Genomic DNA, 21,349 nt, shown 5'->3' on the forward strand with positions numbered 1-21,349 from the left:
AAATAGCAATTCTCCAGAAGTATAGGGGAAAATATCGACAGAGAGAAATGCAAGAGATAAATGTGAGATAAGTATGAGGTAAATAAGTGATAGTTAGTAGTTAGTTTTTCTCCAAATCACAATTCACCAGGGAAGAAAGGGGGTGTGGCCATTCGTTATTTTTTCATCTCTTTATCCCCTGAATGAACCTGGAGATATCGTGGTTTTCACACAGCAGCTGCTGCTGTGGAAGATGGAGCCTTTTGAGCTTACTCTGTTAGGCCTAGTGCACACCAGAGCGGTTCTGCTGCGGTTTGCGATCCGCTTGCGGGTGCGGATCTGCTAGGGTAATGTATTTCAATGGGCTGGTGCACACCAGAGCGGGAGGCGTTTTGCAGAAACGCATACTCCCGGGCTGCTGCAGATTTTGGATTGCGGATGCGTTTCTGCCTCAATGTTAAGTATAGGAAAACGGCACTTCAGAGCGGTTTTGCAGGCGTTTTTTGTTACAGTAGCTGTTCAGTAACAGCTTTACTGTAACAATACATGAAATCTACTACACCAAAACCGCTACACAAAACCGCAAAATGCTAGCTGAAACGCTACAGAAAAAGAAGAAAAAGCGTTTCAAAATCTGCTAGCATTTTGCGGATCTGCTAGCGGTTTTGGGTGTGCACCAGGCCTCAGGCCTGGTGCACACCCAAAACCGCTAGCAGATCCGAAAAATGCTAGCAGATTTTGAAATGCTTTTTCTTATTTTTCTGTAGCGTTTCAGCTAGCATTTTGCGGTTTTGTGAAGTGTTTTTGGTGTAGTAGATTTCATGTATTGTTACAGTAAAGCTGTTACTGAACAGCTACTGTAACAAAAACTCCTGGCAAACCACTCTGAAGTGCCGTTTTTCAGAGCGGTTTGCGTTTTTCCTATACTTAACACTGAGGCAGAAACGCATCTGCAATCCAAAATCTGCAGCAGCCCGGGAGTATGCGTTTCTGCAAAACGCCTCCCGCTCTGGTGTGCACCAGCCCATTGAAATACATTACCCTAGCAGATCCGCACCCGCAAGCGGATCGCAAACCGCAGCCGAACCGCTCTGGTGTGCACTAGGCCTTAGAGCTTGCTTCTATTATGAGGAGACGAAGGCGCAGGAGGAGGGTCTGTTTAATCGCCCCTCGTATTTTTCATGAGCGAACAGTTCTTGATAATTTTACTGAGACAGAGGTGGTGAAGAAGTTCAGACTCACTCGTGATATGATTTATGATATGATCCGGCAGTAAAAGGCGGGAATACTCTGGTCACGTAGTGGTAAAACTCCGCCTCCTACCCACAATGCTTCACTTTCAAGCTTACAGAGAGGAAAAGTATCCCATGTAAATCATTAATACCGATTACCTAACTCTCTGCTTTCTCACACTTTCCTCATGCATATCTCTCCATTATCCCCTGCTATCGAACATTTTTCTCTCTGTCCTCTCACACTGGTGAATTGACTCCAGAGTGTTAAAATACCTCATGAGATAAACTACCTACCTTTTTTCTCTTAGTAAATCCTCTCTGGTGAATTGATGCCAATATCTGTGCAGCAGCATGTGATAAAGTTCTCAGGAGAAGATGAAAGTAAACCTATTAACCCTATCCAGTCCTTCAAAAATAAAAAATTATATATATAGTGCAGCAGAGAGGAAATTTGAACTGTAGTACCACATTAATGCTTAATGAAGCCTAGACTGCAAAACTATTGTCTGTGGGTCCGTGATGGTTACCTGTTGCTGTTACTCCTGGATGAATTGAACATTTTATATGTATGCATTTCACATTTTTTGCAATAGTTTTCCATTAATAACAAACCGCCACCCACAAAACGCTGACTGACTGGATGTTGCATTTACATTACTTTGGATCAGCCTTTATACGTTAACCTTCTCTTTGTGTCTTTGCAGCATTACGGAGCAGCTACTCCTGCAACATTTGCAACATGGTGTTAAATTCTGTGGAGCAGTACCACGCCCATCTGAAGGGAGCGCGGCATCAGAACAAGTAAGAGCCGAAGCGCACACATGAATGGATGATGTGTCTGTAGCATATTTAATGGAACTATGTTACATCTGGTGTGATGTGCTATCAGATCACAGTGTCCCCTGTACCACTGACAACATGGTAGATATTTCTATTACTCCCAGCCAGCGATGCTGGTCCCTGTATAATGTTTACAGCCGCAGACACCGCCCTAGGGTACAGCCAGGCGCACACACCGCCCAGGGTACAGCCATGCGCACACACCGCCCAGGGTACAGCCATGCGCACACACCGCCCAGGGTACAGCCATGCATACACACCGCCCAGGGTACAGCCAGGCGCACACACCGCCCAGGGTACAGCCAGGCGCACACACTGCCAAGCCTACAGCCGCAGACACCGCCCTAGGGTACAGCCAGGCGCACACACCGCCCAGGGTACAGCCATGCGCACACACCGCCCAGGGTACAGCCAGGCGCACACACTGCCCAGGGTACAGCCAGGCGCACACACCGCCCAGGGTACAGCCAGGCGCACACACCGCCCAGGGTACAGCCAGGCGCACACACCGCCCAGGGTACAGCCATGCGCACACACCGCCCAGGGTACAGCCAGGCGCACACACCGCCCAGGGTACAGCCAGGCGCACACACCGCCCAGGGTACAGCCAGGCGCACACACCGCCCAGGGTACAGCCAGGCGCACACACCGCCCAGGGTACAGCCAGGCGCACACACCGCCCAGGGTACAGCCAGGCGCACACACCGCCCAGGGTACAGCCAGGCGCACACACCGCCCAGGGTACAGCCAGGCGCACACACCGCCCAGGGTACAGCCATGCGCACACACCGCCCAGGGTACAGCCAGGCGCACACACCGCCCAGGGTACAGCCATGCGCACACACCGCCCAGGGTACAGCCATGCGCACACACCGCCCAGGGTACAGCCATGCGCACACACCGCCCAGGGTACAGCCATGCGCACACACCGCCCAGGGTACAGCCATGCGCACACACCGCCCAGGGTACAGCCATGCGCACACACCGCCCAGGGTACAGCCATGCGCACACACCGCCCAGGGTACAGCCATGCGCACACACCGCCCAGGGTACAGCCATGCGCACACACCGCCCAGGGTACAGCCATGCGCACACACCGCCCAGGGTACAGCCATGCGCACACACCGCCCAGGGTACAGCCATGCGCACACACCGCCCAGGGTACAGCCAGGCGCACACACCGCCCAGGGTACAGCCAGGCGCACACACCGCCCAGGGTACAGCCATGCGCACACACCGCCCAGGGTACAGCCATGCGCACACACCGCCCAGGGTACAGCCAGGCGCACACACCGCCCAGGGTACAGCCATGCGCACACACCGCCCAGGGTACAGCCAGGCGCACACACCGCCCAGGGTACAGCCAGGCGCACACACCGCCCAGGGTACAGCCATGCGCACACACCGCCCAGGGTACAGCCATGCGCACACACCGCCCAGGGTACAGCCATGCGCACACACCGCCCAGGGTACAGCCAGGCGCACACACCGCCCAGGGTACAGCCATGCGCACACACCGCCCAGGGTACAGCCATGCGCACACACCGCCCAGGGTACAGCCAGGCGCACACACCGCCCAGGGTACAGCCAGGCGCACACACCGCCCAGGGTACAGCCAGGCGCACACACCGCCCAGGGTACAGCCATGCGCACACACCGCCCAGGGTACAGCCATGCGCACACACCGCCCAGGGTACAGCCAGGCGCACACACCGCCCAGGGTACAGCCATGCGCACACACCGCCCAGGGTACAGCCATGCGCACACACCGCCCAGGGTACAGCCATGCGCACACACCGCCCAGGGTACAGCCAGGCGCACACACCGCCCAGGGTACAGCCAGGCGCACACACCGCCCAGGGTACAGCCAGGCGCACACACCGCCCAGGGTACAGCCAGGCGCACACACCGCCCAGGGTACAGCCGTGCGCACACACCGCCCAGGGTACAGCCGTGCGCACACACCGCCCACGGTACAGCCACGCGCACACAGTGCCCTAGGGTACAGCCGTGCGCACACACCGCCCACGGTACAGCCACGCGCACACACCGCCCTAGGGTACAGCCGTGCGCACACATCGCCCGCGGTACAGCCAGGCGCACACACCGCCCAGGGTACAGCCAGGCGCACACACCGCCCAGGGTACAGCCATGCGCACACACCGCCCAGGGTACAGCCATGCGCACACACCGCCCAGGGTACAGCCAGGCGCACACACCGCCCAGGGTACAGCCATGCGCACACACCGCCCAGGGTACAGCCAGGCGCACACACCGCCCAGGGTACAGCCAGGCGCACACACCGCCCAGGGTACAGCCAGGCGCACACACCGCCCAGGGTACAGCCGTGCGCACACACTGCCCAGGGTACAGCCGTGCGCACACACCGCCCAGGGTACAGCCAGCCGCACACACCGCCCAGGGTACAGCCGTGCGCACACACCGCCCAGGGTACAGCCAGGCGCACACACCGCCCAGGGTACAGCCAGGCGCACACACTGCCAAGCCTACAGCCGCACACACCGCCCAGGGTACAGCCAGGCGCACACACCGCCCAGGGTACAGCCAGGCGCACACACCGCCCAGGGTACAGCCAGGCGCACACACCGCCCAGGGTACAGCCAGGCGCACACACCGCCCAGGGTACAGCCAGGCGCACACACCGCCCAGGGTACAGCCAGGCGCACACACTGCCCAGGGTACAGCCAGGCGCACACACTGCCAAGCCTACAGCCGCACACACTGCCAAGCCTACAGCCGCACACACTGCCAAGCCTACAGCCGCACACACCGCCCAGGGTACAGCCAGGCGCACACACTGCCAAGCCTACAGCCGCACACACTGCCAAGCCTACAGCCGCACACATCGCCCAGGGTACAGCCAGGCGCACACACTGCCAAGCCTACAGCCACACACATCGCCCAGGGTACAGCCGTGCGCACATACTGCCTGGCCTACAGCCGTGCGCACACACCGCCCAGGGTACAGCCGCACACACGCATCGCCCAGGGTACAGCCGTGTGCACGCATCGCCCAGGGTCATTTTACCAATATTCTACTAGCAGCTATTTCCCCAGATTTTGGCAGTGCCTATTTTGCATGTATGCCTGTGCAGCGCCTCCACGCGATAGCGCAGAGCGTATACCAATGAGTGAATCTATGCACCTTCTTCTGTAATGCAATATACAGACTCCATGCATCATCCTCTATACGGGGTGCTCAGCGGCAGCTGCGATCCCTCCTGGGCAGCGAGATTACATTTGAATTCCTATGACTGATTGCTCTGTCAATAACACAAATCCGTCCACGACCTGCTCTGCGGTGATTGATGTCAGGAAGAAAGTATTTAAGATCTGTATGTGGAAACATCAGGAATTATAGCATCCTCCATCTATCTTGTGCAGGAAAACATGCAGGTGTTAGAAAATGCATTTAGTAGCGGTATTAGGGGCGTAACAAAAGACCCTGCAAGGGATGCAGCCGGAGGGAGGCCCAGAAGCCGCAAGGGCACTGTGGGGGGAAGAAGTTTCTTTTTCCTGTCCTGCAAGACTGACAGCTAAGGGCACAGAGAGAAAAAACTTTCTGCTCTCTGCACAATTGTTCTAATGACTGCCTCTGCTCAGCCACTGATAAGGAAGCATAAAAAAATATTTCTAGACATTCCCTATTCAGTGTGCATCAGGCTCTTCTGTACAGTGCTCAGCTCCCCCAACCTCTCTACCCCTCCCCAAGTGCTGTGTTTTGTAGAGATGCTGGAGCAGTCTGCAGAGCCCCGCCCCAGCCTCTCCTCCCCAAGTGCTGTGTACTGTAGTGATGCTGGAGGAGTCTGCAGAGCCCCGCCCCCAGCCTCTCTACCCCTCCCCAAGTGCTGTGTACTGTAGTGATTGCTGGAGGAGTCTGCAGAGCCCCGCCCCCAGCCTCTCCACCCCTCCCCAAGTGCTGTGTACTGTAGTGATGCTGGAGGAGTCTGCAGAGCCCCGCCTCCAGCCTCTCCACCCCTCCCCAAGTGCTGTATACTGTAGTGATGCTGGAGGAGTCTGCAGAGCCCCGCCTCCAGCCTCTCCACCCCTCCCCACGTGCTGTGTACTGTAGTGATGCTGGAGGAGTCTGCAGAGCCCCGCCCCCAGCCTCTCTACCCCTCCCCAAGTGCTGTGTACTGTAGTGATGCTGGAGGACAGGCGCGGAGCTAGGGGGGGTCGGGGTAGGACAAGTGCCCCGGGGCGCCTGGTCCCCAAGGGCGCCCAGCTGAGCTTCGGGGTTTTTTTTTAAATTATTTTTTTTTTGCGTGGGGTGAGGGGAGCAGCACAGAGAAGAGGGAGAGCTGTGCGGACGGTGGGGAAGGGGGGCCATCTCCCCCCTCCTTCCCTCACCTTAGGTGCTCTCCCTCCCTCGCTGTCCCCTCCATTACTGTGTCCGGGTGGCTGGCAGCGGCGGGCGGAACTCACCTCCGTCTCGCTCCAGCTCCGGCCGGAAGTTCGGGTGCGCAGCCGCTGCTCTGGTCTGGACCAGAGTAGTGGCAGATCCATCCGGCGCTGCGACGAGACGGAGGTAAGTTCCGCCCGCCGCTGCCAGCCACCCGGACATTGGAGGGGAGAGCGAGGGAGGGAGAGAGAGCAGCTCTTACTCTTCTCTGCGCTGCTCCCCTCCTGCTGGGGAGGGGGACACCTGACCTGGCTACCTACTCTGGGCACATATACCCCTGCCTACATATATTGGGCACATATAACCCTAACTACATATACTGGGCATATACCCCTGGCTACCTACTCTGGGCACATATACCCCTGGCTACCTACTCTGGGCACATATACCCCTGGCTACCTACTCTGGGCACATATACCCCTGCCTACATATATTGGGCACATATACCGCTAACTACATATACTGGGCATATACCCCTGGCTACCTACTCTGGGCACATATACCCCTGGCTACCTACTCTGGGCACATATACCCCTGCCTACATATATTGGGCACATATACCTCTAACTACATATACTGGGCATATACCCCTGGCTACCTACTCTGGGCACATATACCCCTGGCTACCTACTCTGGGCACATATACCCCTGCCTACATATATTGGGCACATATACCCCTAACTACATATACTGGGCATATACCCCTGGCTACCTACTCTGGGCACATATACCCCTGGCTACCTACTCTGGGCACATATACCCCTGCCTACATATATTGGGCACATATACCTCTAACTACATATACTGGGCATATACCCCTGGCTACCTACTCTGGGCACATATACCCCTGGCTACCTACTCTGGGCACATATACCCCTGCCTACATATATTGGGCACATATACCCCTAACTACATATACTGGGCATATACCCCTGGCTACCTACTCTGGGCACATACACCTGGCTACCTACTCTGGGCACATATACCCCTTCCTACATATATTGGGCACATATACCCCTAACTACATATACTGGGCATATACCCCTGGCTACCTACTCTGGGCACATATACCCCTGACTACATATATTGGGCACATATACCCCTAACTACATATACTGGGCATATACTCCTGGCTACCTACTCTGGGCACATATACCCCTGGCTACCTACTCTGGGCACAGATACCCCGCCCTACATATACTGGGCACATATACCCCTAACTACATATACTGGGCATATACTCCTGGCTACCTACTCTGGGCACATATACCCCTGGCTACCTACTCTGGGCACATATACCCCTGCCTACATATATTGGGCACATATACCCCTAACTACATATACTGGGCATATACCCCTGGCTACCTACTCTGGGCACATATACCGCTGACTACATATATTGGGCACATATACCCCTAATTACATATACTGGGCATATACTCCTGGCTACCTACTCTGGGCACATATACCCCTGGCTACCTACTCTGGGCACATATACCCCTGCCTACATATACTGGGCACATATACCCCTAACTACATATACTGGGTACACATACCCCTGGCTACATAAACTGGGCACATATACCCCTGGCTACATATACTGGGCACATATACCCCTGGCTACATATACTGGGCACATATACCCCTGGCTACATATACTGGGCACATATACCCCTGACTATATATACTGGGCACATATTATACCCCTGGCTACATATACTGGGCACATATACCCCTGGCTATATATACTGGGCACATATACCCCTGACTATATATACTGGGTACATATACCCCTGGCTACATATACTGGGCACATATACCTCTGGCTACATATACTGGGGACACATACCCCTGCCTACATATACTGGGCACATATACCCCTGGCTACCTGTTCTGTGGACATCTCTACCCCTGGCTACCTGTTCTGGGGACATCTATACTGCTGGCCACCTATTCTGGGGACACCTATAGACCTGGGGCTACCTATTTTTGGGGAAGCACTGCTGTCAGATTGAGTGTATTGTGGGGAACTGCTGCCAGGTGAGAGGTGTCTACCATATTAAGGGGGCATTCTGCCTATTTATGTGGAATGATGTCTATTTATGTGCCTCATGACTGCTGAATTTGTCTTGTTGGGGGCCTCATGATTTGTTGGGGGCCTCAAGATCGCTGAATTTGTCTTGTTAGGGGCCTCATGATTGCTGAATTTGTCTTGTTAGGGGCCTCATGATTGCTGAATTTGTCTTGTTGGGGGCCTCAGGATTGCTAAATTTGTCTTGTTGGGGGCCTCATGATTGCTGAGTTGGTCATGTTGGGGGCCTCATGTTTGCTCATGATTGCGGAATTTGTCTTGATGGGGGGGGCTCATGATTGCTGAATTTGTCTTGGAACATGCTGGAAGGTACATACTGAGGGAGGGTGGGTGAGCGTGAGCCTGCTAACCTCCATATACATTTGAAGGGGCGTGACCAAATGTGGAGCACCCATAACCACGCCCACATTTGGTCACGACCCTTCACCTTAGGGGGCGCATTAATAGTCTTTGTCCCCGGGCGCTGAAAACCCTAGCTACGCCTCTGCTGGAGGAGTCTGCAGAGCCAGCTCTGCTCCATCAGAGATGGGCAGAGTGAGTGTAATAAGCTGAGGCTGGGAGCACACTCATCTGTCAGTATTTTGTATGCGGTTTCTGCACGCCATTTGTGTATGTGGGAAAACATGTATGTCTTATCACAGAAATTAATGTAATTGATAGAGAAAATGCCTTCAGTGCTTCATTGCTGTCTTTATCTGCATGAGGAAAACACAAGTGTGCACTAGCCAATCGAATAACATTGGCCCTCAGTTTACCTGTGCATAAAGCGAGGGGGGAGGGGCGATACAATCCTCGCCGTAAAAGCGTCACCTGGCAGGCGATGGCAGCGGTACAATCCCCGCCATTAGAGCGCCACCCGTGCAGGCGATGGCAGCGGTACAATCCTCGCCATTAGAGCGCCACCCGTGCAGGCGATAGCGGCGGTACAATCCTCGCCATTAGAGCGCCACCCGTGCAGGCGATGGCAGCGGTACAATCCCCGCCATTAGAGCGCCACCCGTGCAGGCGATAGCGGCGGTACAATCCTCGCCATTAGAGCGCCACCCGTGCAGGCGATGGCGGCGGTACAATCCCCGCCATTAGAGCGCCACCCGTGCAGGCGATGGCAGCGGTACAATCCCCGCCATTAGAGCGCCACCCGTGCAGGCGATGGCGGTGGTACAATTCTCGCCATTAGAGCGCCACCCGTGCAGGCGATAGCGGCGGTACAATCCCCGCCATTAGAGCGCCACCCGTGCAGGCGATAGCGGCGGTACAATCTTCGCCATTAGAGCGCCACCCATGCAGGCGATGGCAGCGTTACAATCCCCGCCATTAGAGCGCCACCCGTGCAGGCGATAGCGGCGGTACAATCCCCGCCATTAGAGCGCCACGCGTGCAGGCGATGGCGGCGGTACAATCCCCGCCATTAGAGCGCCACCCGTGCAGGCGATGGCAGCGGTACAATCCCCGCCATTAGAGCGCCACCCGTGCAGGCGATGGCGGTGGTACAATTCTCGCCATTAGAGCGCCACCCGTGCAGGCGATGGCAGCGGTACAATCCTCGCCATTAGAGCGCCACCCGTGCAGGCAATGGCGGCGGTACAATCCTCGCCATTAGAGTGCCACCCGTGCAGGCGATGGCGGCGGTACAATGCCCGTCATTAGAGCGGCGGCCGGGCAGGTGATGAAGGCGGTGCAATCACCCGCCATTAGAGTGTCATTTTGCTACCCGGCGACGGCGTCCCTGTGACCTTGTGCCGACGACCTTGCTCCAGAGAGTCTCCCCACACAAAGCAATTAGCCGGCTTCTCAGCCGGGACAGGAACGCACGCCTGAACGATTCTGCGTGCAGCTCAGCGGAACGCAATAAATAAGAGGCCGGTTACAGTGCAGGCGTATTGTGATTCCATCGCTGAAAGGTGCACCGCACGCTTTTCATTAAACATGTAACATGCAGGACCAGCGGCTGCACAATGCGCCATTTCTACTCATACAAGTACTCAGAAACTAGGATTAATCGTACATTAATCAATTTTCTTACATGTATATTGGAAACCGTTAACTATAAAATGTTTTTTTTTTAAAAGATGTCCTTCTAATCAGAGCTGCAGTTTTATTCCGTTTGTTGTTTTGCCCGGCGTGGGGGGGGGGGGGGGGGGGGGAAGGGGGGGGGGTCATAGGAACTGGCAGAGAGTAAGAGAAAGAGGAGAACGATGCATGGCTGGAGGCACCAGGGAAATCATCAGTTAATGAGGTAATCAGGTGCCCCAATTCACTGCTGGTGCCGGAGGGGAAGCCCCCAGATCTCATCGCTGCTGGCGCCAGATACCCCCGGACCTCATCGCTGCTGGCGCCAGAGACCCCCGGACCTCATCGCTGCTGGCGCCAGAGACCCCCGGACCTCATCGCTGCTGGCGCCAGATACCCCCGGACCTCATCGCTGCTGGCGCCAGATACCCCCGAACTTCCTCGCTGCTGGCGCCAGATACCCCCGAACTTCCTCGCTGCTGGCGCCAGATACCCCCGAACTTCCTCGCTGCTGGCGCCAGATACCCCCGGACCTCATCGCTGCTGGCGCCAGATACCCCCGGACCTCATCGCTGCTGGCGCCACGTACCCCCGAACTTCCTCGCTGCTGGCGCCAGATACCCCCAGACCTCATCGCTGCTGGCGCCACGTACCCCCGAACTTCCTCGCTGCTGGCGACAGATACCCCCGGACCTCATCGCTGCTGGCGCCAGATACCCCCGGACCTCATCGCTGCTGGCGCCAGATACCCCCGAACTTCCTCGCTGCTGGCGCCAGATACCCCCGGACCTCATCGCTGCTGGCGCCACGTACCCCTGAACTTCCTCGCTGCTGGCGCCAGATACCCCCAAACTTCCTCGCTGCTGGCGCCAGGTACCCCCGGACCTCCTCGCTGCTGACGCCAGATACCCCCGGACCTCCTCACTACTGACGCCAGATACCCCCGGACCTCCTCACTACTGACGCCAGATACCCCCGGACCTCCTCACTACTGACGCCAGATACCCCTGGACCTCCTCGCTGCTGGCGGCAGATACCCCTGGACCTCCTCCCTGCTGGCGCCAGGTACCCCCGGACCTCCTCGCTGCTGACGCCAGATACCCCCGGACCTCCTCACTACTGACGCCAGATACCCCCGGACCTCCTCACTACTGACGCCAGATACCCCCGGACCTCCTCACTACTGACGCCAGATACCCCTGGACCTCCTCGCTGCTGGCGGCAGATACCCCTGGACCTCATCGCTGCTGGCGCCACGTACCCCCTAACTTCCTCGCTGCTGGCGCCAGATACCCCCAGACCTCATCGCTGCTGGCGCCACGTACCCCCGAACTTCCTCGCTGCTGGCGACAGATACCCCCGGACCTCATCGCTGCTGGCGCCAGATACCCCCGGACCTCATGGCTGCTGGCGCCAGATACCCCCGAACTTCCTCGCTGCTGGCGCCAGATACCCCCGGACCTCATCGCTGCTGGCGCCACGTACCCCTGAACTTCCTCGCTGCTGGCGCCAGATACCCCCAAACTTCCTCGCTGCTGGCGCCAGGTACCCCCGGACCTCCTCGCTGCTGACGCCAGATACCCCCGGACCTCCTCACTACTGACGCCAGATACCCCCGGACCTCCTCACTACTGACGCCAGATACCCCCGGACCTCCTCACTACTGACGCCAGATACCCCCGGACCTCCTCACTACTGACGCCAGATACCCCTGGACCTCCTCGCTGCTGGCGCCAGGTACCCCTGGACCTCCTCCCTGCTGGCGCCAGGTACCCCCGGACCTCCTCCCTACTGACGCCAGATACCCCTGGACCTCCTCGCTGCTGGTGGCAGATACCCCCGAACCTCCTCGCTGCTGGCGCCAGATACCCCCGGACCTCCTCACTACTGACGCCAGATACCCCCTGACCTCCTCACTGCTGGCGCCAGATACCCCCTGACCTCCTCACTGCTGACGCCAGATACCCCCGGACCTCCTCACTGCTTGCGCCAGATACCCCCGGACCTCCTCACTGCTGGCGCCAGATACCCCCGGACCTCCTCAGTACTGACGCCAGATACCCCCGGACCTCCTCACTGCTGGCGCCAGATACCCCCGGACCTCCTCCCTACTGACGCCAGATACCCCTGGACCTCCTCACTACTGACGCCAGATACCCCCGGACCTCCTCACTGCTGGCGCCAGATACCCCCGGACCTCCTCACTACTGACGCCAGATTCCCCTGGACCTCCTCACTACTGACGCCAGATACCCCCGGACCTCCTCACTGCTGGCGCCAGATATCCCCGGACCTCCTCAGTACTGACGCCAGATACCCCCGGACCTCCTCAGTGCTGGCGCCAGATACCCCCGGACCTCCTCCCTGCTGGCGCCAGATACCCCCGGACCTCCTCCCTGCTGGCGCCAGATACCCCCGGACCTCCTCCCTGCTGGCGCCAGATACCCCCGGACCTCCTCCCTACTGACGCCAGATACCCCCGGACCTCCTCGCGGCTGGCGCCAGATACCCCCGGACCTCCTCGCGGCTGGCGCCAGATACCCCCAGACCTCATCACTGCTGGTGCCAGATACCCCCGGACCTCCTCGCTGCTGGCGCCAGATACCCCCGGACCTCCTCACTGCTGGCGCCAAATACCCCCGGACCTCCTCGCGGCTGGCGCCAAATACCCCCGGACCTCCTCACTGCTGGTGCTAGATACCCCCGGACCTCCTCGCTGCTGGCGCCAGATACCCCCAGACTTCCTCGATGCTGGCGCCAGATACCCCGGACCTCCTCGCTGCTGGCGCCAGATACTCCCGGACCTCCTCGCTGCTGGCGCTAGATACCCCCGGACCTCCTCGCTGCTGGCGCCAGATACCCCCAGACCTCCTAGCTGCTGGCGCCAGATACCCCCGGACCTCCTAGCTGCTGGCGCCAGATACCCCCGGACCTCCTAGCTGCTGGCGCCAGATACCCCCGGACCTCCTCGCTGCTGGCGCCAGATACCCCCGGACCTCCTCGCTGCTGGCGCCAGATACCCCCGGACTTCCTCGCTGCTGGTGCCAGATACCCCTGGACCTCCTCGCGGCTAGCGCCAGATACCCCCGGACCTCCTCGCTGCTGGTGCCAGATACCCCAGGACCTCCTCGCTGCTGGCGCCAGAATTCACCCCCACCCCCCCTGGCCTTCTCACTGCTGGCACTGAAAGAAGCCCCCGGACCTCCTCACTGCTGGCGCCAAAATCCCCCGGACCTCCTCTCTGCTGGCGCCAGAATTCCCATCCCCCACCTTCTCACTGCTGGCACCGAAAGCCCCTGGACCTCCTCACTATGGACCCTCCTGAGCCCAGCTGTAATATATGAACGTACGTTATTTGGTCCAGTAACTCAATTACACTTTTAGCAACGCTATAATCCCATCAGTATAACATTTCATCAACATAAAGAGGAAATGTAATTACGATACTGTACTATATCCAGACAACACGAGCGGTACTTAATTGTGTAGCGTCAGCTCATACACCCGGCATATAGTACAATGCAGTAAAGAGGCCCTGTAGTGACATATAGTACAATGCAGTAAAGAGGCCCTGTAGTGACATATAGCAGAATGCAGTAAAGAGGCCCTGTAGTGACATATAGGAGAATGCAGTAAAGAGGCCCTGTAGTGACATATAGCAGAATGCAGTAAAGAGGCCCTGTAGTGACATATGGCAGAATGCAGTAAAGAGGCACTGTAGTGACATATAGGAGAATGCAGTAAAGAGGCCCTGTAGTGACATGTACTAGAATGCAGGAAATTATTCAGGATACCCACTTTTATAGGAATTTTACTTTATGTATCCTGGCTCCACACCTCATGTATTGGAAAGTAACCCTTCCCCCTCAGTGATGTTTAGCTATGCAGACTAAGCAATTTTATTAAGCCTGTTCTTTTCACTACAGTTCCTCTTGAAGAACATGGAAGAGCTACTGTAGTAACAATTGCTGAAAGGCTTAGTGCTGGCCATGAGAGAGAGAGCTATCAGAACACACACAGCATCTCAGCTTGCTGAGTATAGGGCTGTATATCTGAAGACACACAGCCTGAGTGACCGGGGCCTAACTAGAAATCACTGGGGCCCCCTACAAAATGTTGAATGGAGCCCCAAGACCTTGCTGCACATTCAATAGGGACGGTCTACAAATCTTTGTCTACAAAACTTTGTATAATTCCTTATCTGTGGCTGAGCAGATGCAGTCTTTAGAACAATAGTGCAGAGAGCAGAAAGCCTTTTCTCTCTGTGCCCTTAGTTGCCAGTCTCTCAGGACAGGCAAAAGAAACTTCTCCCACTACGGGGCCCTTGCTGCTTCTGGGCCCCCCTGCAGCTGCATCCCTTGCAGGGTCTATTGTTGCGCCCCTGCTGAGTGATCATGTGACCTTTGACAGTACCTGCTGTGTGCACTAGGAATTTTGCCAGACGTACCCTTGTAAGCGGGTAATGATAAACTCCAGTGGCCGCCGTCATCGGCACAACTCTCACTGGAAAAATTACCATTTACAGAGATTGTTAAAATTGACCTGAATTCTTACACAGGACAGAATAAATACATACAGGGTACATTTCTCTGTTTTCAGAGAGTTTATCCTGTCTAATTCCCCCTAATTTGTGTTGAATCACATGTTGTAATTTGATCTCTCAGCTGTCAGCTCAGGAATCTCTTCTGCCCCAGCAGAGCAGCTAATTTGTAAACACAGGATGTTACCCCTATGTCTTCTTCCATGAAAGCAGGAAGTAGACACACTGAAGATTTATTGTAGGATTTGTATCTGCTGTAACAAACAATGTTTTTCTTTTAAGGTAATTATGCTGTCGCTTATCTATTACAGCAGAGAGGAAGTTCTGAGTTCAGGTCCACTCTATAAACAGCGCTGTCCAAAAAGTATTAATTCACAGCGTACATTTTCTTAGATCTGTGAAGCCAGAATTCCGTCTTACGATTTCCAATTACTCCACCGTATCCTTTTTGCAGGACAACTGTAACGAGAGGTATATGGAGGCGGACATTTTTATTTCCTTTTAAGCGATACCAGTTGCCTGGCAGCCCTGCTGACCCCCTTAGGCCGGGTTCACATATGATATAGCGTGAAAAAGTAGCGTTTTAGAATGGTGCGTTTGTGATTTCCTATTTTAGTGTGCTTTGCATATGCATTTGTCATGCGTTTTGCGTGCGTTTTTAATGTGTTTGCGGTTTGCTAAAGTAAAAAGGCATATGCGTTTTTTTTGTAACATTTATGCAAATCACTAGGAAGACAACAGGAAGTGAAAACACATCAGAGATCTTTCCTTTTTAATTATTTTATGAAGTATTTATATAGCCCCGACATATTACGCAGCGCTGTACAGAGTATATATAGTCTTGTCACTAACTGTCCTCAGAGGGGCTCACAATCTAGTCCCTACCATACCATAATTAAAAACGCATTTAAAAACGCATTGCATATGCATTACCATAGACTTTCATAATGTGCGTTTTGGCATCCAGTCTGCATATTATGCAACACTACCAGCGTCTGCAGAACACTTACTGTAAAAACGCAGTGCAACGGTGGTCCTTCTGCGTCCCCATAGACTAACATTGCTGCATAAAACGCAGCGTTTCTGCTATGTGTGCACCCAGCCTAATACTTTCAGCCATAGCCCCTGAACAAGCATGCAGCAGATCCGGTGTTTCTGACATTATTGTCAGATCTGACAGTTTGTCTGCATGCTTGTTTCTGGTGTTATTCAGACACCACTGCAGCCAAATAGCCCAGCAGGACTGCCAGTCAAATGGTATTGTTTAACAGGAAAATATTCTTCTCACTACAGTTGTCCTTTAAGAGGAACTGACGCGAAAATCTTAAAATTCAATAATTTTTATTGGGAAATTTTCTTAAATTTACAACAAGGCCTAAATGGAGAAATTCTTAAAATTTAAAACATAGACAAATAAGAAGTGTGTATTTTCCAGAGTAAAATGAGCCATAAATGACTTTTCTTCTATGTTGCTGTCACTTACAGTAAGTAGTAGAAATATGACATTACCGACAAGTTTTGGATTAGTCCATCTCTGCATGGGGGTTTCTCAGCATGGCCTTTATTCTTTATAAAGACATTCCCTGAAAAGATTTATGAAAAGATGCTGGCCAGCTTCCCTGCTCGCTGCACACTTTTTTTGCAGTTGGACGAAGCAATTGCCATTCACTAAGTGCTTTTAAAAATAAAGAAAACCCTGAGAACCCCCCTTTGAGAATATGAGCTAGTCCAAAATCTGTTGGTAATGTCAGATTACTACTAACTGTAAAGCAGGCCATACACTGGCTCGATTCCCGGCCGTTTCGACAGCAGATTCGATCCTGGGATCGAATCTGCTGCCAATTGTTCGCGGTAAACGCAGCCGCCGATCCGATTCCCTCCCGGAATCGGATCGGTCCGTCGATCGCGCCGTGCGGGAAATTACCCTCGATCGCCCGCGGGTAAAGTGCGCGTCGCTAGCGGCGGCCGATCCGATCAAGTATACATTACCTGAGGCTGGCTCCCGGGCGTCTTCTCCGTGCTGCACGGCTCTGTTCTGGCTCCATTCATCCCGGCGCTTCCTGTGTCACTGCAGTGACCAGGAAGTTCAAATAGAGGTCGCTCTATTTGAACTTCCTGGTCACGGAGTAACACAGGAAGCGCCGTAATGGAGCCGGAACAGAGCCGTGCAGTGCGGAGAAGATGCCCGGGAGCCAGCGTCAGGTAATGTATACGGGGGGGGGGGACAGGCGGCAGGAGCAGCTCAGCAGATGGTGAATCGGTTTCAGGCTGAAATCGATTCACAATCTGTTTGCAGTAAAGGCAGCCATACGATCCCTATCTGATCAGATTCGATCAGATAGGGATCTGTCAGCTGGTCGATCTAATGGCACATCGACCAGTGTATGGCTACCTTAAGTGAGAGCAACAAAGGAGAAAAGTAGTTAATGGCTCATTTTACTCTGGAAGAAACGTACTTCTTATTTGTATATGTTTACATGTATTTTAAATTTTAAGATTTTTGTGAGAGGTCCTTTAAAGGGATACTGTAGGGGGGGTCGGGGGAAAATGAGCTGAACTTACCCGGGGCTTCTAATGGTCCCCCGCAGACATCCTGTGTTGGAGCAGCCACTCACCGATGCTCCGGCCCCGCCTCCAGTTCACTTCTGGAATTTCTGACTTTAAAGTCAGAAAACCACTGAGCATGCACGCCCGTGTCCTCGCTCCCGCTGATGTCACCAGGAGTGTACTGCGCAGACACAGACCATACTGAGCCTGCGCTGTGCGCTCTTGATGACATCAGCGGGATCGAGGACACGGCAACGCAGGCGCAGTGGTTTTCAGACTTTAAATTCTGAAATTCCAGAAGTGAACCATAGGCGGGGCCGGAGCATCGGTGAGTGGCTGCGCCAACACAGGATGTCTGCAGGGGACTGTTAGAAGCCCCGGGTAAGTTCAACTCATTTTCCCCTGACCCCCCTACAGTATCCCTTTAAACGATGTTGCAGCAAAATAACATTGCTTCAAGTCTATCCATCTCTTCCCGGAGCAGAGGAGGGGGACTCTGTGCTGCCACCTCTTGGCAGAAATCTATGATGATTCACGGCCTCACCTGTAAGCATTGCTGTGATACGAGTCCCGGCTCCCCCCAAACCCCCCACACTCTGCCAATCCTTCCCGTTACAATTAATTGTTGTGTTTTTTATGGTAACCAGATGAAGCCAGTTTGCATTCGCCTGCAGATGTTTATGGCAGGCCGCGTATCTTTGCGAAGCGCCGCAGCGATCGAGGGAGGGGAGGCGGGCGCCGCTGCAGATATATATTACGCTTTTTTATTGGGGTTAGATTGTAAAGGTAAAAGACTTTGTATTGATTTTTGCTTTATAATGCTGGAGATTTATGACGCGGTGGGACGCAAGATCACATTCTATCGATTCCGGGGGAACTGGTTTCAGAGACGCGCTCTACCTGTCTGTGAATATATTTCTCATGAATATTTTCTCATGAATTTTACTTAAAGCAGGGCTGTAAGGAAACGTGCGTACCCAGAGGCGGCAGTGGAGCGCATGTACCCACCAGAGCAGTAGATGCAGCAGTGGGCACTGGACGCAGTATAGGGTGCTAGACACAGCAGTGGGCATGGGATGCAGCAGTGGGCACTGGACACAGTATTGGGTGCTAGACACAGCAGTGGGCACTGAACACAGTACTGGGTGCTCCTCCTCGTGCGCTCCTCGTCTCCCACATGCCCCTCGTCTCCGGCGCGCTCCTCATCTCCTACGTGCGCCTCGTCTCCTGCAGCTCCTCTTCTCTTCTCCTGCACACTCGTCTCCCACATTCCCCTCGTCTCCCACGTGCCCCTCGTCTCCCACGTGCCCCTCGTCTCCCACGTGCCCCTCGTCTCCCACGTGCCCCTCGTCACCTGCAGCTCCTCTTCTCCCGCATGCTCCTCGTCTCCTGCACACTCGTCTCCCACGTGCCCCTCGTCACCTGCAGCTCCTCTTCTCCCGCATGCTCCTCGTCTCCTGCACACTCGTCTCCCACGTGCCCCTCGTCTCCTGCACACTCGTCTCCCGCAGCTCCTCTTCTCCCGTGTGCTCCTCGTCTCCCACATGCCCCTCGTCTCCTGCAGCTCCTCTTCTCCCGCGTGCTCCTCGTCTCCTGCACACTCGTCTCCCGCAGCTCCTCTTCTCCTGTGTGCTCCTCGTCTCCCACGTGCCCCTTGTCTCCCGCAGCTCCTCTTCTCCCGCGTGCTCCTCGTCTCCTGCACACGTATCCCACGTGCCCCTCGTCTCCCGCGCGCTCCTCATCTCCTACGTGCGCCTCGTCTCCTGCAGCTCCTCTTCTCCCGCAGCTCCTCTTCTCCCGCACGCTCCTCGTCTCCTGCACACTCATCTCCCACATGCCCCTCGTCTCCCACGTGCCCCTCGTCTCCCACATGCCCCTCGTCTCCCACATGCCCCTCGTCTCCTGCAGCTCCTCTTCTCCCGCACGCTCCTCGTCTCCTGCACACTCGTCTCCCACGTGCCCCTCGTCTCCTGCAGCTCCTCTTCTCCCGCGTGCTCCTCGTCTCCTGCACACTCGTCTCCCACGTGCCCCTCGTCTCCCGCACGCTCCTCGTCTCCTGCACACTCGTCTCCCACATGCCCCTCGTCTCCCACGTGCCTATCGTCTCCCGCAGCTCCTCTTCTCCCGCGTGCTCCTCGTCTCCTGCACACTCGTCTCCCACATGCCCCTCGTCTCCCGCACGCTCCTCGTCTCCTGCACACTCGTCTCCCACGTGCCCATCGTCTCCTGCAGCTCCTCTTCTCCCGCGTGCTCCTCGTCTCCTGCAGCTCCTCTTCTCCTGCGTGCCCCTCGTCTCCCACATGCCCCTCGTCTCCTGCAGCTCCTCTTCTCCCGCACGCTCCTCGTCTCCTGCACACTCGTCTCCCACGTCCCCCTCGTCTCCTGCAGCTCCTCTTCTCCCGCGTGCTCCTCGTCTCCCACATGCCCCTCGTCTCCCACATGCCCCTCGTCTCCTGCAGCTCCTCTTCTCCCGCACGCTCCTCGTCTCCTGCACACTCGTCTCCCACGTGCCCCTCGTCTCCTGCAGCTCCTCTTCTCCCGCCTGCTCCTCGTCTCCCGCAGCTCCTCTTCTCCCACGTGCCCCTCGTCTCCCGCAGCTCCTCGTCTCCTGCACACGTCTCCCACGTGCCCCTCGTCTCCCGCAGCTCCTCTTCTCCCGCACGCTCCTCGTCTCCCACGTGCCCCTCGTCTCCCGCAGCTCCTCGTCTCCTGCACACTCGTCTCCCACATGCCCCTCGTCTCCCGCGCGCTTCTTATCTCCTATGTGCGCCTTGTTTCCTGCAGCTCCTCTTCTCCCGCAAGCTCCTTGTCTCCTGCACACTCGTCTCCCACGTGCCCCTCGTCTCCCGAACGCTCCTAGTCTCCCGCACGCTCCTCGTCTCCTGCACACTTGTCTCCCACGTGCCCCTCGTCTCCCGCGCGCTTCTTATCTCCTATGTGCGCCTTGTTTCCTGCAGCTCCTCTTCTCCCGCAAGCTCCTTGTCTCCTGCACACTCGTCTCCCACGTGCCCCTCGTCTCCCGAACGCTCCTAGTCTCCCGCACGCTCCTCGTCTCCTGCACACTTGTCTCCCACGTGCCCCTCGTCTCCCACGTGCCCCTCAGCTCCTCTTCTCCCGCACGCTCCTTGTCTCCTGCACACTCCTTGTCTCCTGCACACTCGTCTCCCACATGCCCCTCGTCTCCTGCAGTTCCTCTTCTCCCGTGCGCTCCTCGTCTCCTGCACACGTCTCCCACGTGCCCCTCGTCTCCAGCAGCTCCTCTTCTCCCGCACGCTCCTTGTCTCCTGCACACTCGTCTCCCACATGCCCCTCGTCTCCTGCAGCTCCTCTTCTCCCGCGTGCTCCTCGTCTCCTGCAGCTCCTCTTCTCCCGCGTGCTCCTCGTCTCCTGCAGCTCCTCTTCTCCCGCGTGCTCCTCGTCTCCCACATGCCCCTCGTCTCCTGCAGCTCCTCTTCTCCCGCACGCTCCTCGTCTCCTGCACACTGGTCTCCCACATGCCCCTCGTCTCCCGCAGCTCCTCTTCTCCTATGCGCTCCTCGTCTCCTGCACACGTCTCCCACATGCCCCTCGTCTACCGCAGCTCCTCTTCTCCCGCACGCTCCTCGTCTCCTGCACACGTCTCCCACATGCCCCTCGTCTCCCGCAGCTCCTTTTCTCCCGTGCGCTCCTCGTCTCCTGCACAC

The 21,349-nt window shown here is 56.1% G+C and overlaps 1 protein-coding gene across 5 annotated transcripts in view; it reads left to right on the plus strand.

Annotated features, from left to right (window-relative positions):
• The window catches only part of ZMAT4 (zinc finger matrin-type 4), a 761,540-nt gene that overhangs the window by 638,818 nt on the left and 101,373 nt on the right, over positions 1–21,349 (plus strand). For all 5 annotated transcript variants that reach the window (XM_068255194.1, XM_068255195.1, XM_068255191.1 and 2 more), the window contains exon 6: positions 1,919–2,015. In XM_068255194.1, the coding sequence (XP_068111295.1) occupies positions 1,919–2,015 (97 nt within the window). The remainder of the gene's footprint in view (positions 1–1,918; positions 2,016–21,349) is intronic.

The sequence above is a fragment of the Hyperolius riggenbachi genome, chromosome 10, assembly GCF_040937935.1.
Source record: "Hyperolius riggenbachi isolate aHypRig1 chromosome 10, aHypRig1.pri, whole genome shotgun sequence".
Lineage (NCBI taxonomy): Eukaryota > Metazoa > Chordata > Amphibia > Anura > Hyperoliidae > Hyperolius > Hyperolius riggenbachi.